This window comes from Anser anser (assembly GCF_964211835.1).
Source record: "Anser anser genome assembly, contig: HAP1_SCAFFOLD_415, whole genome shotgun sequence".
Classification (NCBI taxonomy): Eukaryota; Metazoa; Chordata; class Aves; order Anseriformes; family Anatidae; genus Anser; species Anser anser.
In genome coordinates this window covers 45,838-62,957 of record NW_028153691.1, presented here as the reverse complement: position 1 = coordinate 62,957, position 17,120 = coordinate 45,838, and the positions used below count along the sequence as shown (strand labels likewise).

The following is a 17,120-nucleotide window of genomic DNA, read 5'->3' as shown; positions in this document are numbered from 1 at the left end:
TGATCTCCTTTCCTGAACAAGACAGATTGGGAGACCTGTCTCACAAATCAGCCTGATATATTTTACTTAGTTACATTCTAGGTTGAAAGCATGTGTGTGCTGCTTTTGCAGTGCAAGCTGGAAAAAAATTTATGTCCAGCAAAATAATGCCTCCACACCTGGTGTATAACCTACAAAGGGACAAACATTTATAGCACTGGTGTGGAAAGTGTGGGGAAGCAGAAAGCGAGCACAGATAGGGTACAAAAAGACCAGCAGCCCGAATGGGACATGACACTAACGTTGGCAGCTCTGGTGCTCCCAGGCCCTATGAGGCTCAGGAGGAGCTGGCGTTGCTGCAGGCACACAGCTCAGCATCCAGGCACCAGGAGGAGGCTAGAGGCAAGGCACTAGGGCGTGCAGTAATCCCACAGCCCTAGAGCCAAGAAAGGTAAATCAAATGGCTTTTTGAAGCACCAAGGGAAAACAAAACAAAATAAACAAATAAAAAACAACAAACCACATTGTTTATTCCTTAAAGCCTAAAATGTTGCACAAATTGGAAACAGGATAGAAAAGATTTTGCAGAATTACACTTTTTTTCACTCTTTTTTTTTTTTTTCCCTTCCTTTTCTTTTCAAAACAGCCTTCTCTAGCTATTTATTTTGCTTGCTGTAAAGCTGGGAGGGATGTCAGCGGTGACCTTGCTTTAAATTCTTCTTTACCTAAATAAACATGCTTGTAGGATGCAGGACTCAGCTCCCTTTTTATGAAGAGATCCCTTGACCACCCTGAAATCTTTGTTGCTGCTGCTGGATTACCATGTCTTCTCACTTCCTCATATCTTATCTACCCTGCAGACTACAAATCACACAGATTTTTACCAACTGGAAATATTGTTTTGCAGCTCTATAGACATCTAACAGCAAGAGCTATGAGACCTTGCAAACCAGCTTATGGTTATCTGAAGGCCAGAGGCATACAGCATAAAATATTTTATGGTGGAGGGTTTCAGCTAAGAAAAGTTACCTTTTGCCACAGCTACTGTAGGGATAAAATTATGATTGGGATTAAGAGAATATCCAAAGACTTGTGTGTGGCTTGAACTTCAGGCCACTGTTCTGCCTCTAGTCCTCCTAGTGTCTACCACAAGATCTTGCAGTTCCTCTCCATACCAGCAAGCCTGCCTGCTGCTGTTGAAGAGATGATGGTTCAGATGATGGCTCAGAAATCTCACCCAGCCTTCCTCTATAGCGGCCTGTACTTGGCATCTTCTGAAGAAAGTGAAGGTCCATATTGTGCCAGCCCTTGCGCCTTTGGGGCTGTTTCAGCTTGGAAATCTTCGGCAGGGCCCTCTCCTCTGTCTCTGCACCCTTTAGGGTGTCCACACTTGTCCTGTGTTGCCAGCATAGCTCTCACCTAGCACTTGAGAGGTCAGTGAGATGATGGCAGTGGAAACCCTGCCATGGTTCCTGGTGGTGCTCCTTAGGGAGAAGGAGGGACAAGGGCAGAGCTTGCTCTTCTTTCACATGAGTTGGTGTAGCACTTAGGCGTGCAAGTCGGGAATGTAATGGGTGACAGCATTTTGGGGGAGAGGGAGGAACAGGAACAGCCCGAAGCAGGTAGAGGGTGGGCTTAGGTTTGCCAGTGCTCCGGAGATGGCTGACAGTGCTCTGAGATGATCTGTATCACCGTGAGGAAACAGTGACTGGAGAAGAAGGGCAGAAAGGTTATCTTCTTCCGACTGGTTTAATGCACCCTTGAACAAGATGCATGTGGAGGTGTGGCCAGGCAACGTGTTTTTCTGAGCAGGTTCCCTGTGGGTAAATGCAGGCATTGTTGGTAGACCTGCATCACTTCGTGTTTGTTCTGTGTCCCGTTTAGCTAAGCCAGTGTTTCTTGGAAATGATTTCGGGAAGTCAAATATTCTCCCCCTGCCTATCACGAGCGTTGCAGAGTTCCCCCAGTTAGTCATTAAGCTGCTTATCACATCTGCACTCAAACGCTGCCATGTGATAAGCTTTCGTGCTGGGTGCTCCACCGTGGTGGGGTGGAACTGGTCGGGCTGCACTGGAAGAAATGCAGGTGTAGGTAGGTCTGCTGCGCTGCAGGACGCGTCTGCAGTCTGCGTTCCCTACAGCCGCTGCCACGCAGTTTTGTAACCCAGCAGAGCGTGCGGTCCTGTACTTACAGCAGAACAGCCTGCTTGCATGGGCAGCTTTGGTGGCACCGTGCCCAGAGGGACAGGTTGTCCCTCTTCGCCTTGTAATTACTCAGTGGCTTTTTCTCAAGACCGTGTTATTCCTGGGTTCAGCAATTGTCCTTCCCTAGAGGTCTGTCCCACCGGGGACCGCGGGCACTTCACCTTCAGACAGCAGAAGTCAGGAGAGATGAAGCCTACCTGGAGTGCAGCTGTTTGTTTAAAGCCCTTTTGGGGCAGTAAGAGCCTCTTTCTATGCCCTTCCAGAAAAAGGCCAGCCTGCTCTGTGCTGAGGGGCGGGGAGATGAAAGGGTTTAGAGAGGTGCAGCCCACGGGGGAAGAAATACAGCAAAATCCTAATGAAGGACTCCCAAGAGTACTCCTATAATTGGGGAATCTGTATTGCTTTGTTATTGTAATTATCACTGAAATAGAAAGATGCATGACTTTTGCTTTATGAGGCCTAAATGAGAGGAGAGTTCCTTTTAGTTTTTGTTTATTTTTTTAAGTAGTTTCTAACTACCTATAGCGAGATAAAAGGAAAGTGCAGCTGCAGTGAGCTTCTCAGATTTATTTCTATTCCATTTGCACCTGGAGTGTGTTCTTAAATTGGGCTCTACCAAAAACTACCTTAGAGGAAGTGTCTTTAAAGAAGCAGGTTTTAGGCATGTCTTCCCATGTCCTAGGTTAGTAAAGATGCGGAGATCAGCTGGAGATAATGTTGTGGTGAAATGTTCTGAAATGAAACGCAGAGCTATGCAACTAACCCATGGACCTCCACCAGTTCAATGACCTTGCTTTTAAAATACATGCTGTGGGACTTGTTACGGAAGCTTAAGGCTTTCTCTAGGGGGGGAGCTGCTGGGTCATCCACAAATGCAGCACAAACGAGCCAAGAAGGTTGAAAATACAAACAACACGGAATAGTAACCAACCTGCCCAACACAAACCTGTTTGGTCTGCCCAGATCAACATGTGGTGGCTCTGAAATCCAAGCAGACCCGTGCATCTTCCATTGTACCAACTGTTTACACAAAGCTGGAAGCTTTCTGCTTTTCTTCAGTTTAAAAAGGATTATATTTGGCAGGAAGCAAGCACAATTCTGAACTAACCAATAATTTCCATTAATTTTCATTAGTCAGTCCCCTGTCTCTCAATTTAAAAACAACTACAACAACAACAAACTCCAATTAGAAGTTCATCTGTTTTAGAGTATTACATTGAAAAAAGCCTCGATAAATTGCTAGGATAGACTTCTGGAAGAGTCTGTATATATCTCATATGTCTTTCTGATCCTTGTAGGTGCAGTTCAGGTTGGGCACAGGAATTAAGTTTCTGCTCTCAAGTTTCCAGTGACTTCTAGACTATTTCATTAAATCACAACCCTGCCAATGGCTCTGTATATTGCACAAGTAATTACTATATCGTATTTGATCCTTGAAATTTCATAGTGTAAAAGGTTATTGCTGTATTTGCTATCCATGCACCAAAACTTAATTTGTGGGTAGCATTTTATGCTATTTGCTTTGTTTTGTGTTAGACTCAGTACAAAGAAGGAACTGGGGTTTTCCTGCTATCCCTCTTTCCAGTGTTTTAAACTGAGACATTGAAATCCAAACATACCTAATATTGTCTGTCTGGTTTTAACATGCTAGTTGGCATTTGTGTCTACTAATGATGTGCCTGAAGGTATCTAAACATTTCCCTTCACTTCAGGACATACTCGTCTACATGTTTTTACATATTTCTTGGTTAGGTTGCTAATGCAGTGCTGTAGAATTTTTTTTCCATAGTTTTTTTCTCTGTGAGCTTGAACTACAACTGAACTTCTTTAAGCTTTGAAAAAATTCAGCTCCAAATCCCTTTAGATCAGCTCCCAATTTCATCTAGTCAATTTAGAGAGTTTTGTTTCTTAAAATTCCCTCAAACAACCATTGTGAAGGAAAAGCATTATTTCTCTGTATGTTTGGCTGTACTGCTCCATAAATTGTGAGGATTTCTGTCCCTGGGGGTTCTTCCTCCCCCCAGACTTACTTCCTCCAGTGTGCTGGGCCATTCTTACAGGAAATGCAGAGTGGGGAAGGGATCAAATGGGTTCAGAGAAAATGCTTCCCCCCAGGAAAGGTTTTCGAAAGCTAATTTCCTGCCCAGAATCCTATCGGTTGCATCAGATTGTTGTCAGTCTGTCAAAATTCAGGCATCTGTTGTGAGGTAAAGGGGTGACAGAAAAATGCCACATGCTCTAAACAGTATTAAAGGATTAGTGTTTTATTAATGCCATGTGCTGACTAGTAGCTGACTTAAGGTGGGTGAATTTGGTGCCCGTTTCTCTAGCAGATGGTCAGGTTTGTTTTTTTGTGCAACTCCTCATCTTCTGCTACCCAGTTGCATCTGGAAACATCCTGGTATGTTACAGTATTTATGTCAAGGGCATGCTCCTAATCCCTCTAACTCTCGGCTTGTTTTCCATTTGCAGTTTGAAGGGAGGAAGTACTGTGAACATGATTTTCAAATGCTTTTCGCCCCTTGCTGCCATCAGTGTGGTAAGTTTTACGTTGAGGCAAAGTGCTTCCCACTGATCACAAATGGGAAGTCAGCGTATTGCTGGGGGAAGATGTGCAACCCTTCTGTATCTCCTCTGGGAGGTGGCCCCACACATCTGAACTTCCAGAATGAACTAGGCTTCAGAGAACCTGGGGAGCTGCTTTTCCTACAGGTCATCAATCAGTAGGTTTTTTAAAAAAGGTTTGCGTTATTTGAGTGAACAGCTAAGCTGTTGGTCCAGTGACCCAATGAACAGACCATTTCATGGTTATCTGTACCTACATGCATGTGCTTATATTCAGCCCTTCTCATGCAGCTGAAACCCTCCAGCGAGTCTGTCATCCCTTTTGACAGTTATAACCCATCCGTGTTGTCCTCCTCCATGGAAGCAGGGACAGTCTTCATCATCTACTCTTACCATCAGCTGATGAGTCAGCTGGTCCCCTTTCATATTTCTGAAACAAATTCCTTCAGCATCTGATGTCTAACCTGTGTAACGCTGAAGGCTGCCTTTTGTCAATTTGTCTGATGATGTAAATGCTTGCGTATCTGCTACGCTGTAATCAATTGCCAGGTTTTTTACCCTCTGTGTTCTCTGTGTGTGACACATTTGCTTGGGCAGGGCTGAGAAGTCATTACTGTACCATTGCTTGAGCTGGTCGGGAAGCTCTTGTTTTTCCGCGGTGCCTTGGCAAGCCGCTACAACTTCTGCTTATCTTAGTAAGGCCTTTCCCTTGTGCAGAGGGAGGGGCTGGGTGCTGGGAAAGGGGGAAGCAGATGTTCTGGAGCTTTGAATTTAAAGCTGCAGATTTGAACAAGGAGGGGAAAGGGAAGAGGAAGAAGGGGCTTAATGGTGATATCTGAGCAAACCTGAAGTATGCGGCAAACCAGAAAGTGTCTCACTTCATTCCGTCTGCAGGCAGGCCAGTCACTTCCCAAGCATGAGGACCTGTTGTATTCCTCCAGTCACTCTGCAGCCCCCTTCCTTTGTCCCCTTCCTGCTCCTCTGTGCCAGGGCTTCCCCGTCTGCATCCCTGCTTCTGGCCTGCAAAGGATTTTCGCAAACCCTCCTCTCTAACCTCTTCAAACAGAAAGTGCTGCTCTTCCTGCACGCCAGCATTGTTCACACACGGCTCCTCTCTGTTAGCACTGTTACTCGCCTTTGGTGGGCTGGGCAGAGGAGGCTTTACCTCTTCAGCACCCAGGAGCCTTTTGCAGGATACCAGAAGCTGTTCTGGTCCCAGGCAGAGGGGTATGGAGGAGCTACACCATGTATCTCCAGGGTTTCTCCTGCCCAGCTCCACATCTAAAACAGCTTCAGCTGCTCCTACCCTGGCTCCTCATAGCACCGGCTCTGTTAAAAGCTCATCAGTTTTACGGACTGACTTGTTCTGACAGATGGGTTAAAAGTAAGTGACTTTGCTGGAGGGTGTGACTGGCTGGCTGGGCTGCCTCCCAGGTCACTCTGCTCTCTTACCTACAGCGCCTTATGGGTCCTAACTGAAATTGGGCTTTTCCAGTGTTTGGATTTACTAAGGGTGGCCAAAATCAACAGGGCTGTTGTCAGCAGTGATGCCTCAAGCTTTCCTGACGTTTTTAGAGTCCATCAGGTTTTATTCTTGAAAAGCTATGACTTCATGGGAATGCCACAGAGTTGCATGCTAGACTTCCTTTCATCCACATCTGTTATCTGATGGATCGCTCCTCTTTGACAGCTGTTTGATTTGTAGGCTCTTTGGAGCCACGATTCAGCCTTCCTCAGCACCAGGAAGCTGAGCTCCCAGCACGTTTTAGGCAGAGTGCTCTGGGGCACTGCTCAGGGGCCTTGGCTACAACGTCCATGTAGGGAACAACTAAACACGTGTCCCGTGTGTGGTGGACATGGCTCCACTGCCTGTGCAGTGGAGTCACACAGTGCATGCACAACGGTAATTTTAACACTTTTTCAATGCCTTGCAGGACAGGACTCCTTGTGGTAGGTTAGAAGTTGTTGTGTGTGTTGGATTTACTGTTTAGTAAGTGCATTCTCCCACTGCATCTTTGCACTTTGACTTCATAGTTGTTGTTGTTTTTTTTTTTTCTTTTCTGTTTTTTCCAGTAGGTCCAACGCCACCCAAGCTCAGTTCGGTTGTGCTTAGAGTATAGAGCCCCTTCAAGGCTAGATTACAGACCTAGTGGAGTAGAAGCCACTACTGTGTAAATGACAATTTAAAATTGTCCTCTTCTATAAGAGGAGAAAGGCAAAGATGATAAGGAGACAAGAATGCCATATTATATAAAGAACTCTGTATATTTTGCAAGAGTTTGAGATCAGATGAGAAAAAAAACAGATAAAGGACTGGAAAAGGATAATTGCAGAGAGAAGGTGGAAAAAGGCTTATATATAAAGAACAGAAGGTTGTCCATCAGCAAGGACATCTGCTTCTGACCCACAGCACAAAAAAAAAAAAAAAGCAAACAAAAACAACCCAAATTACAGAGTTTAGAACCAGAACTGCAACACTGAAATTATTAATATATTCTACCAGATTTGGGGGGAGGTGGGCAGTATATGAGGAGAGGATGATGATGCAATTGTAGTGATTCACTTGTGGGTTTCTTTTAACTTTGTCTAGCGTGGTATTGTAAATTCTTGTCATTGTGTTTCTTACAGGTGAGTTCATTATTGGTCGTGTTATTAAGGCTATGAACAATAGCTGGCATCCAGAATGCTTCTGCTGTGACATCTGCCAACAAGTATTGGCAGATATTGGATTTGTCAAGAATGCTGGGAGGTAGGTCTTCATCCTTCTGTTACTGCTCATGAATAAAATGAAATGAGAGGTGGGACTTAGAAGTTATGGCCCTTAAAACTTTCCAGTTGAGATGGAGTAACTGAAGTGGCTTTTATGAGAAAAAGGTCTAAGGGTGCATCACAAAATTAAGAATGAATAGCTTAAAATATGCACATAAAATCTTAACCATTTATCTACCTCAACACCAGATTACTTGTCAACACCAGGTCTCATCTGTACCCGGTGACATTTCAGGATTGGTAGGGTACATTCTGATCAGAGAGACAACATTCAGATGTAGAAGTATTGTATTTTTTTAAATCAATTTTTGTTTTTCCAACATTGGCTTCCAATTTGGGTCCAGTTCAGCACCTTATTCATTAATAAATGTTTTCAGCTCATCGGGATCCTTCACTTTTTTACCAGCTGTGATCACAAGGATGTTTTGCAAGTGGATTATATGGCCATGGACTTCATAAGTTTAATATGACATACATGGTTGTTTTTATAGAATTAGGACCTGTGTGGCCATCCAGCTTCCAAGCTAAATTTTTAAGAGTTTGAGAGTAAAATATTCAGCAGTGAGAATCTGTAGTGAACATTGTTTTCTGTGTTTTGACACAGCTTAAATTCAAACAAGTTGAAGAAATGATAGTTCTGTGGTGATTGGAAATACAGTGATAGCCCTCCTTCTTCTGCACTTGGTTTACCTACCAAAGAAATTGTTTTAAAGACTTTTTCTTCCAAAAAAGGCTGATTGAAATGAAGTTCTAATAGATGTTTGATTTATATTTTTCACGGTACTAACTGGTGCTGGTACTTACCTATGTTTTTTATGTTGTTTCAGACATCTCTGCCGTCCTTGCCATAACAGGGAAAAGGCCAGAGGCTTGGGAAAGTACATTTGCCAGAAGTGTCATGCCATTATTGACGAACAGCCTCTCATATTCAAAAATGATCCTTATCACCCTGATCACTTCAACTGTGCAAACTGCGGGTAACTTGAGTTCTGCAAAGGAAGACAAGAAAATGCTGTTTTTATTTGCTTCTTCCGTTTACATTTTAAAGTGAAATCCAGTACTGTTAAACAGTCAAAAGGGAGAGCTTTGGGTTGCATTGTAGCCAGATGTGTGTCTGGTTATCGCTTTTGGGACGGTGGAGTTAGATATTTAGTTCAAACAACAGCTGATATGTTAGGCAGTAATGAAAGATTGTAATCTGCAGCATTTTCTTAGGAAATACGAAGTCTGGGCACAGGTAAATGGTTTTGTAGCAGCAAAATGATTGATAGCTTCTTTTTCTGCAACAAAGGGTAGGAAAGTGATCCTCCTTAGCTGCTTGAGTTACTATCTTGCCCATGTTATTTCTTTTTAGCTGAGTTGCATGAAAAATTTTGTTCTTTCCTTTTAAAGACATTTTCTTAGAAGCTTTCCCTTACCTCATTTTATCAGCTTCTGCAACTGTAGTCTACATAGCTTCATGTTTCTACATCCTCCCCAGATGCACAGATCAGGGGACATTGTAGGATATAGCACACATTATTAGTTGTTTATTTTTGGTACAAAGGAAGCTATCGTTTCAGTGCTGTAGCAAAGGCTGATTTGAAAATCAACCTGTAGTATTGCGTCAGTGCCAGTGTCAGCTCATATTTTTCTTTCTCTGATGTTTTATACCACAGGGAAAATGTAAAGAATTGCATTTTCCTTTCAGTTACATTTATGTAAAGCTAAAATAAACAGGTGATAAGAGGACCAGAATAGAAGCCAAGCATGACTACAGCTTTCAAACACGTTTGAAAACAGCTCAGTAGCTATTTTCAGAGAGACTTAATGCATTGTACTTAGCAGGGTTTTCTCAGTTTACTATGGAATCAGTCTTGTTTCAAAAAAAAAAAAAATGAATTGCCATATTTGATGCTGCTAGATCCATTATTGTAGTATAAATCCAATTTCTAAAACAAATGCTAAAAATTAGATTATCTCCAGAAACTCTCAAGAGTTGAAATCATTCAGTTCCTTTATTCATGCTCTCAATTAATTAACTTTTGAACAGGAAGGAGCTTACTGCTGATGCTCGTGAGTTGAAGGGAGAATTATATTGTTTACCCTGCCATGACAAAATGGGTGTCCCCATCTGTGGAGCATGTAGAAGACCAATTGAAGGACGAGTGGTGAATGCTATGGGCAAACAGTGGCATGTGGAGGTAAACAATAGCTGATACATTGTCTTTCACAAATGTAAATATTAACATACCTGGAATATTGCTGATCAGTCTACATGAAAGGATTAGAAAAGTATGCAGGAATAATGAGTATATACATTCTCCTAATCCTATTTTCAACCTTCTCATGTCTGGTCTTTCACTGTGAAATGAGAGTAATTTCCAACCTTGCAGAGACCTTTGACTGTGAAGCTAAAATCATTAATCAGAGGAAGCACTGCCAGGCCCTTATAGAAGAAAATTTCACAAAGTGAAGAGCGGGATATATGGAAAGGCAGTAAAGTTCTGTGATAACTGTAATATTACTGGGCACCATAATATTCTTAAGTCTTTCACAGTTAACCTGCTACAGGTAAAGCACTTCATGGGAGGGTTTCATATTTCAAGGGCATGTACAAGACTTAGTTCCATATCTTCGTTTTAAATTAGGAAGATAAGTGGTCTATTCCTTTTGTTTAGAAAATCTCCTCCAGCAAGAGCTTTCTTCACAAGAGTGTAATGATGGTGCTTATTATTTAATCTCTCTTCATTCTGTTCGTTGATAACACATCACTTTGCTTCCTTTTTTTGTAACTTTTGGATTGAAATGTTGAAGACAAGTTTTAATTCTCCTTTTCAAGAGAATCAGTGGCTCAGTAGACGTGACATTCACATTGTTTGATTTGCTTTCCAGAAAAAATACAGTTACTTCCAAGTAATCCAAAAATGTATATAATTTTCTTCATAGCATTTTGTTTGTGCGAAATGTGAAAAGCCATTCCTGGGTCATCGTCATTATGAGAGAAAAGGCTTGGCATATTGTGAAACCCACTACAATCAGGTAAGGTTGCATATTTTTAGAAATTGTGTTGTTAAACTCATGTATTGATTTTATTAAAGGAGATGGAAGACCATAGATATTCTTCTGATTTCTCATAATCACCTGTGGTTATAAAGCTAATTAGCAGATGTTCTGTTGCAGTTAATTTATATCGGTTTCTCTAATTATAAATCTGGCATTGAAAAACATAACTGCAGGGATTTCACAAAGACTAGATGGGCTAATCAGTATCAAGTTGTTCTTCAAGCTTAGTGGCGCTTATGTAGAGCTGTTTCAAGCTTTTGCATATCTGCGAGATGAGAGCAGCTAATAACACCGAATCTTTCCCAAGAAATATAAGAAGATTTGCCATTCAGGAGCTGTGGTTTGACACGAAGCCTTTGTGAGTAGCGTGTTTTTTTTCTGCTACTCTAAGATGATCCTATGTTAGGATACACAGCATCACCCAGCTCATTCGTTCAGCTGCCTAAGACTACAAAGACTTAATTTGTCAGAGGACACCACCTAGTGACCACTTGCATTTAAATAAGAGCTATATACAGTTCCCTGCAGACGCCCTTAATTGTGCAGTGCAGCACTGTAAGGTATAAACCATTATTATTTGGAAGCCAACCACAAGGTGTCACGTACACACCTTTGCTTGGCTGAAGTAGGCATTATCTCTGGGAGTTGTAAGGCATCTGCTAATTACAGATGGATTCTTAATTTGTCAGCGATGAAGGGCAGATGATTGAAATGTTGCTGGCACACTTGTAGGCAATAAATGCCGTGACATTAGTAGAAATAGCTGCATCCATGACAGGGCAAGAACGTACACCAGGCAAGAGTTGTATGTTGAAGGAATGTCATTCGCTACATCAGCTCCTACAGTTAGAAAAAAAATACATGAAATTTTGGGCATACAAAACCATTCATAGATAGTTACATTGTGGACAGATGTTAAGTATGGAAATGGAATGAAGGATTTCTGGCCTTTTATTTATTGATTGATTGATTTTAAGAAAAATAAATTAAGCATAGCATTTCCTTACAGCTTTTGCCAGAAAAAGTAGCATGTTGTTCTAGTCTTGCTTTTAAGTCCAAATGTTAAATTGGATGATTACTAAAGATCTGTATGTGACTTTGCTGTATTTTAAATGTTCAGGATTAGAGAAATAGTAAAACAAAACAACACAACATTTTTAGAGTGTCAAGCAGATGTAAACAGATGTTTTCATCTTCAACATTACAGAGACTTTTTCTGATAAGATGATGCAAAACTTAATTGGAAAACAAAAGCAGACCTGCTAATTTTCTCTTTTTTTTTACTGAAATAAACAGTAAAGCTACTGTGCCCATCAGCCAAAATAGAGTGTTTTGTTATTTTGAGAAGCTACTCTTGATAAAATCATTCAATTAAAAATTCATTACTTCTCCTTCCTCTTCAGCTGTTCGGTGATGTTTGTTTCCATTGCAATCGTGTGATTGAAGGAGATGGTAAGCACTTTTCTGACTGTTTTCTTAACGTTACATTTTGATGGAAGTTCTTTCTTAACAGCAGAAGTAAGGCCGTTGTTGAATCCCTGGCTGTTCTCATTAAACCAAAACAGGCCATTATCTTGATCAGAAATTAGGATAGATCTGATTAGTCAGAGGCCAAATAGTAGGAAGACCTTGTAGTGAATGTTTTGTGATAGTGGAAGATCACCCAGCGTCTAAAGAGAGCTGTGGTCAGCTGGAAACCCTTTAGTAACAAGCAAAGGCCAGGGATGCTGGGAGATGCACTGGTGGCTTCCTGCCCCACCTACCTTAAAAATGAACACATGCAACTGTGAGAATGACTACATTGGCATCTTCTCAAATGAATTTAGGGATCATGATCCGGATTTGAAAAAGAATTTAGATATTTAAAGATTTAGGTGGGCTTTCTAATGGTTTTTTTTAAGTGCCTAACTTTCATTATTTCAATCCACTTCCTGGAGGTATTTGCCTATCTATCTCAGGCACCTGTCTTTTGAAAATCTAGGCTGATGATAATTTCACAAAACCAGGAAGGAATTGTAAAGATCTGTCCTGTGAAGGCATAAGCGGAAATGAGTGCTTTAATTTTGGGGGGCAGGGGGAGGGATTATTTTGGATGCTTTTTGGCATTTTATCATAGCTGGTTGTCCAAAGGCAAATCATTCTACCTGCAATAATGCCACATTACTTTGTTCCTGGTTACACCTGCCTGAAGTAAACACTGTAATACCAATGTTAGCCTCACCTAAACCAAAGCTATTAGCAAAGTGGGCGGAAGCCTCTAGCTTTTAAAAGGAGCCATAAGGTAGTTCATAGTCATGTAAATATAGGGTGAGACCCACATTCTGGGAATGTGCTTTCCCCACATTTTTGGGACTGGACTGTACCTGCAGAACAACAATCCAGAAGGCTTTGGAGGAAGCTGTATCTTCCCCTTCGCTGAAATCCTGAATGAAGAGAACTGGGGCTTGAAGCGAATGAATAACTCAGCCTTGCCTGATCACCACATCTCTGTGTGTTTCTTACGTTACATCGTGTAATCTGACTCCCATATTGTATGTGTCAGCCACTGAACTGAACAGATTGAAATGTCGTCATTTCTTTATTTTCATGGTGTGTCTTCAATTATTCTACATTTCTTCTTTCACTCCTGCACAGAAATTTGACACTGCTGTCACAAATGATGAGTATCCAGTACTTTATTTTCTCTCTCTCTGGTGAAACAGACATCTGTGGCAACAGTTTTTCAAGAGAGTGTCTATGACTGTATTGGAGAGGTTGCTTATAAGCGAAGACTTTCATCTGCTTAGTATTATTTTGGCAAGCGGGTGAATAACTGTATGCTTCTGTGGATGTGCTTGGCCCAATAGTGTAGGAAAAAAAAGTTTTGCATGACAATGTGCTGGTTCTGTTTGCTGCTGACAAAATGTTGCATTTTAGGAGAAAAGCATTGCATTGCCCTGGATCCTCTACATTTGGTTAAAAAGAGAAGCAAGTTTTGGCAAGGAACATTGGGAAGGTATACTGTGAAAGAGAGGAGGAACAGAAAAGAGAGATAAAGAACAAAGAGAAAAAGCTTTCTCTCCAAAACAAAGAGTAAAAATATATTCATGTTTATCATGATAAAGTGATTTATCTCGTTAGTCCATAACTTTTTTTCACTTTGGTACCTCTGATTTACCAGCAGTGTCCTGATTCCTAGCTTCAAGTTAGTTTCTTCAGCCAGGCAAGTGCTATAGTTGATGGCACTGCGGTCTGAGCAGGGTCTGGGGAATGAAACAGAATAAAAACATAAACACCCTTTTGCTGGATTGCTTTTCAGCTGAAAAAGTCTCCTGGTCATGTTTGAAACATGGCCTCATAAAACAGTTGCCTGAGGTCAGCATGCTATGAGATGAGGTAGAAGCAAGCAACGCGAGTCAGAAATTTGTTAAAATGGTCTTGCTGGTGACCATAGCATTGTATGTACCCTCAGAGACAGCTTTATCAACACTTCATGGTCCCACTGCACAGCATTCACATGTACCTATGTGCCTTCCTAGTCTTGCCATGTTATTGTTATGGTCCTCAATACTTGATATAAGAATCAAATGATTGTTCTTCATGTCTCGTGAACATTACAGCTTTTTCTTTATATGTATATTTTTTGTAATGCTAATGATTTCCTTTTTCTTTTCACTTGCTCTAGTTGTGTCTGCTCTGAATAAGGCATGGTGTGTGAACTGTTTCGCTTGTTCAACCTGCAACACTAAGTTAACACTCAAGTAAGTTTATTGATAGGTGTGATGCCTTCAAAATGGATCGGTGGTTATCTTTACAGTGGAAATGTTGCTGTAGTTTAACTGTTACGGTACAAAAACCATACAATCAGCACTGAGAAAATTGCGCCTGTTTCTTCCTCTTGCTCTATTTACTAATCTACATCTTTTTCAGCTGTCTGTTCAGTTCTTCCTTCAGTTAAGTCTTCTTAACTCTCCTCCTTTTCTGTCCCTTTATTTTTTCTGTTTAACTCTAAAGGGATAAGTTTGTCGAAATTGATCTAAAACCTGTCTGCAAACATTGTTATGAGAAAATGCCAGATGAATTTAAGCGACGCCTTGCCAAACGGGAACGTGAAGCGAAGGATAAAGAGAAGCAGAAAAAGAAAAAGCCAATCTGTCTGTAAACTTTTTTTCCTTCTCACCACCACCTCTGCTCCTTTCTTCTTTGGTTAGTGCTAAGGGTGCTTTTATTTAAAATTTTTGCATGCATTCATGGCAATCAAAACCAAAATATTTTTCACACAACTGCAAACTCAGAATAATGTTATTTCATTATCTTATGTTTAGTCTGCCTTGCTCTGCAATGAGATTTGAAAGGCCTTTTAAGTGACACAGCTAATAAATATGGACACTTGGGAGAAGACTGCATAACTCGCATGCAGTACTGTAATTACTGTCTACAATGTATATAACCTTGTGGCAGTAACTTCATAGACATGTATAAATTGGAGCTGTATTTTTTTGTCTGTGCACATGTGCTATGATACTTACTTTTTTCAATATCCTTGCCATTAAAAATGGGACTTTTTTTTTCTTTGCCTTGTCATTTTAGGAATAAATTTGTTGAATTTGATATGAAGCCTGTCTGCAAAAAGTGCTATGAAAAGTTTCCTCTAGAGCTGAAGAAAAGACTGAAGAAACTAGCTGAAACTTTGGGAAGGAAGTGAAGACTTATCTGCTCTCCCTGTTCTTTATGAAAATGTTATACGTATTACTCGTGGGGGGGGGGGGGGGACTTTGAGGCTGCAATCAGAGAACAGATTGTGATGCATGCCTTTCAATCAAATCGAGATATTTTGAAATTTTCCATTCTCTATACATGTACATGTATACTTATTTGTTGATAAATAGGCCACACTTACAGACTAAATTAAATATCAACTCACCTGAAAGGTTTCTGACCCTGATAATGCAGTTGAACTGGTACAAGTGCACCATTGTGCACAGTAATCTCTGTGGAATTTTAGATAGAAAATACTCTTGTGAATACCTGCAAAGACACACTTTGCAAATGTGTCCAACGTTACGGACACGTAGTGTCATTTATATTACTGAAAGTATCGATGTGCAAATTAAGCATGAGGATAAAACTTTAAGTGTCTAGGGCAAGAAACCAAACATACCTCACTTCGTGGAAAAAAAACATGCCTAGATTTCAGGTCAAATAGTCTCATTAAGGAGCCTGGTTTCAGATGATTTGAAAAGTATCGTGTTTCTAAATACAGTCACTGTACAAATGACCTGCTTCTGATAGTTTGTGCTTACATGATGAATCTTTGTACATCAGACTTAGCATGAAATATCTATATGAAGTCTATATTCCTACTGCAAGAAATGAGCATACTCAGAACTACTTGAATTTTGCTATATTCCATTCAGAGTAACACATTAACTTTTATATATGCTTTTGCATTGTATTTACTTTTTGTGCCTTATTCTGCTGGACCATACATAACAGTGTTCCATTAAATATATATATATAGTTTTATTTTTATTTCATATTTTTATGCAGAAACTATATACAAGGTATTTTCAAAAGATAACATACTTTGCCTTAATTATTCAGGATGCAAGAGGAATTTTGTTACAAATGTGAACACCTGAGGTTTAAATTTAGCTTCTTGGCTTCTTTAACTTCTACAACAGTAATGGAAATGCATATTTCAATTAACTGGCAATATTACTTTTACACTGTGAGTGTAAATATATGTGGTTTGATCCTGCTAGGATCTATTTCTTTAGTCATCCTCAAGAACTGAGCTCACAAGGCATCAGAATTCCTTATAACATACACCTGATTGTTTTATACCGTTGACTTCTATTCATGCACACCTGTTATATTTTTCCTTTTTCTATTGAAAATACAGTTACTTAGGAATTCTTGATGGTACTGTGTTATCAAGTACACGTGTTTTTTTTTTCTTTTTCACACTAGTGACTTACACGGATTTTGTGTAATTGCATCATAGCAAGCAAAATTTCCTTTCCTGTTTATGGAAAACTAGTTGCTTCAAAACATCTTTCCAGTGTCATCAATAAAGGCTATGTTATTAAAACTTGTATCACGTCTCTTAAATGAGTGTTTGAGATGGGTGGAAAAGCGGCGAGGCAGCCTTTCTTCCCTATGCTTCTACCTGTGACTATGTAAATACTTCCTTATCCTGATTTAAAGGAGACATACGCCTAACCTACGTATGCACTTTAGTTTTTAGGTTTAAGAAAGAAACTGCGGTTTGTTTCATAACGAACAACTTGGTTCTTCTGGCTGTTTTCTGAATCGGCACAGTCACTAGGTTTTCCTAAAGAAAATACCTTGTCTGAGTTTAAAATGCATACCTTCCTACCACATTTTTCTCTCCTGTTTTCAATGTAATGCGGCTTTCACCTCAAACCTACAGTTTAGTGCTAGGTAAGGTATTTTTTATTGTTATTATTGTATATATTTATTCAGTACAGTAACAGTTCAGTAGCTGAATGCAGTCCTTATTGTGTTCATGACAAGAAGTCCTCTCCCCCCCCAAAAAAAAAGTTTATATAACTA

General features: G+C 40.4%; 1 protein-coding gene across 2 annotated transcripts; it reads left to right on the top strand.

Annotated features, from left to right (window-relative positions):
• The first annotated feature begins 1,084 nt into the window (after positions 1-1,084).
• On the top strand, positions 1,085-16,639 carry LOC310891636 (LIM and senescent cell antigen-like-containing domain protein 1). Of its 2 annotated transcripts, XM_083853879.1 has the most exons (9): positions 3,556-3,591; positions 4,656-4,722; positions 7,377-7,497; positions 8,345-8,494; positions 9,550-9,700; positions 10,446-10,538; positions 11,966-12,014; positions 14,227-14,302; positions 15,132-16,639. In XM_083853879.1, the coding sequence occupies exons 1-9, from the start codon at positions 3,571-3,573 to the stop codon at positions 15,244-15,246; spliced, it is 843 nt and encodes a 280-aa protein (XP_083710005.1). In that variant the 5' UTR covers positions 3,556-3,570; the 3' UTR covers positions 15,247-16,639. The 2 variants fall into 2 exon arrangements, with proteins under 2 accessions (XP_083710004.1, XP_083710005.1); XM_083853878.1 differs by having other exon boundaries at positions 1,085-4,722.
• Positions 16,640-17,120: the final 481 nt, after the last annotated feature.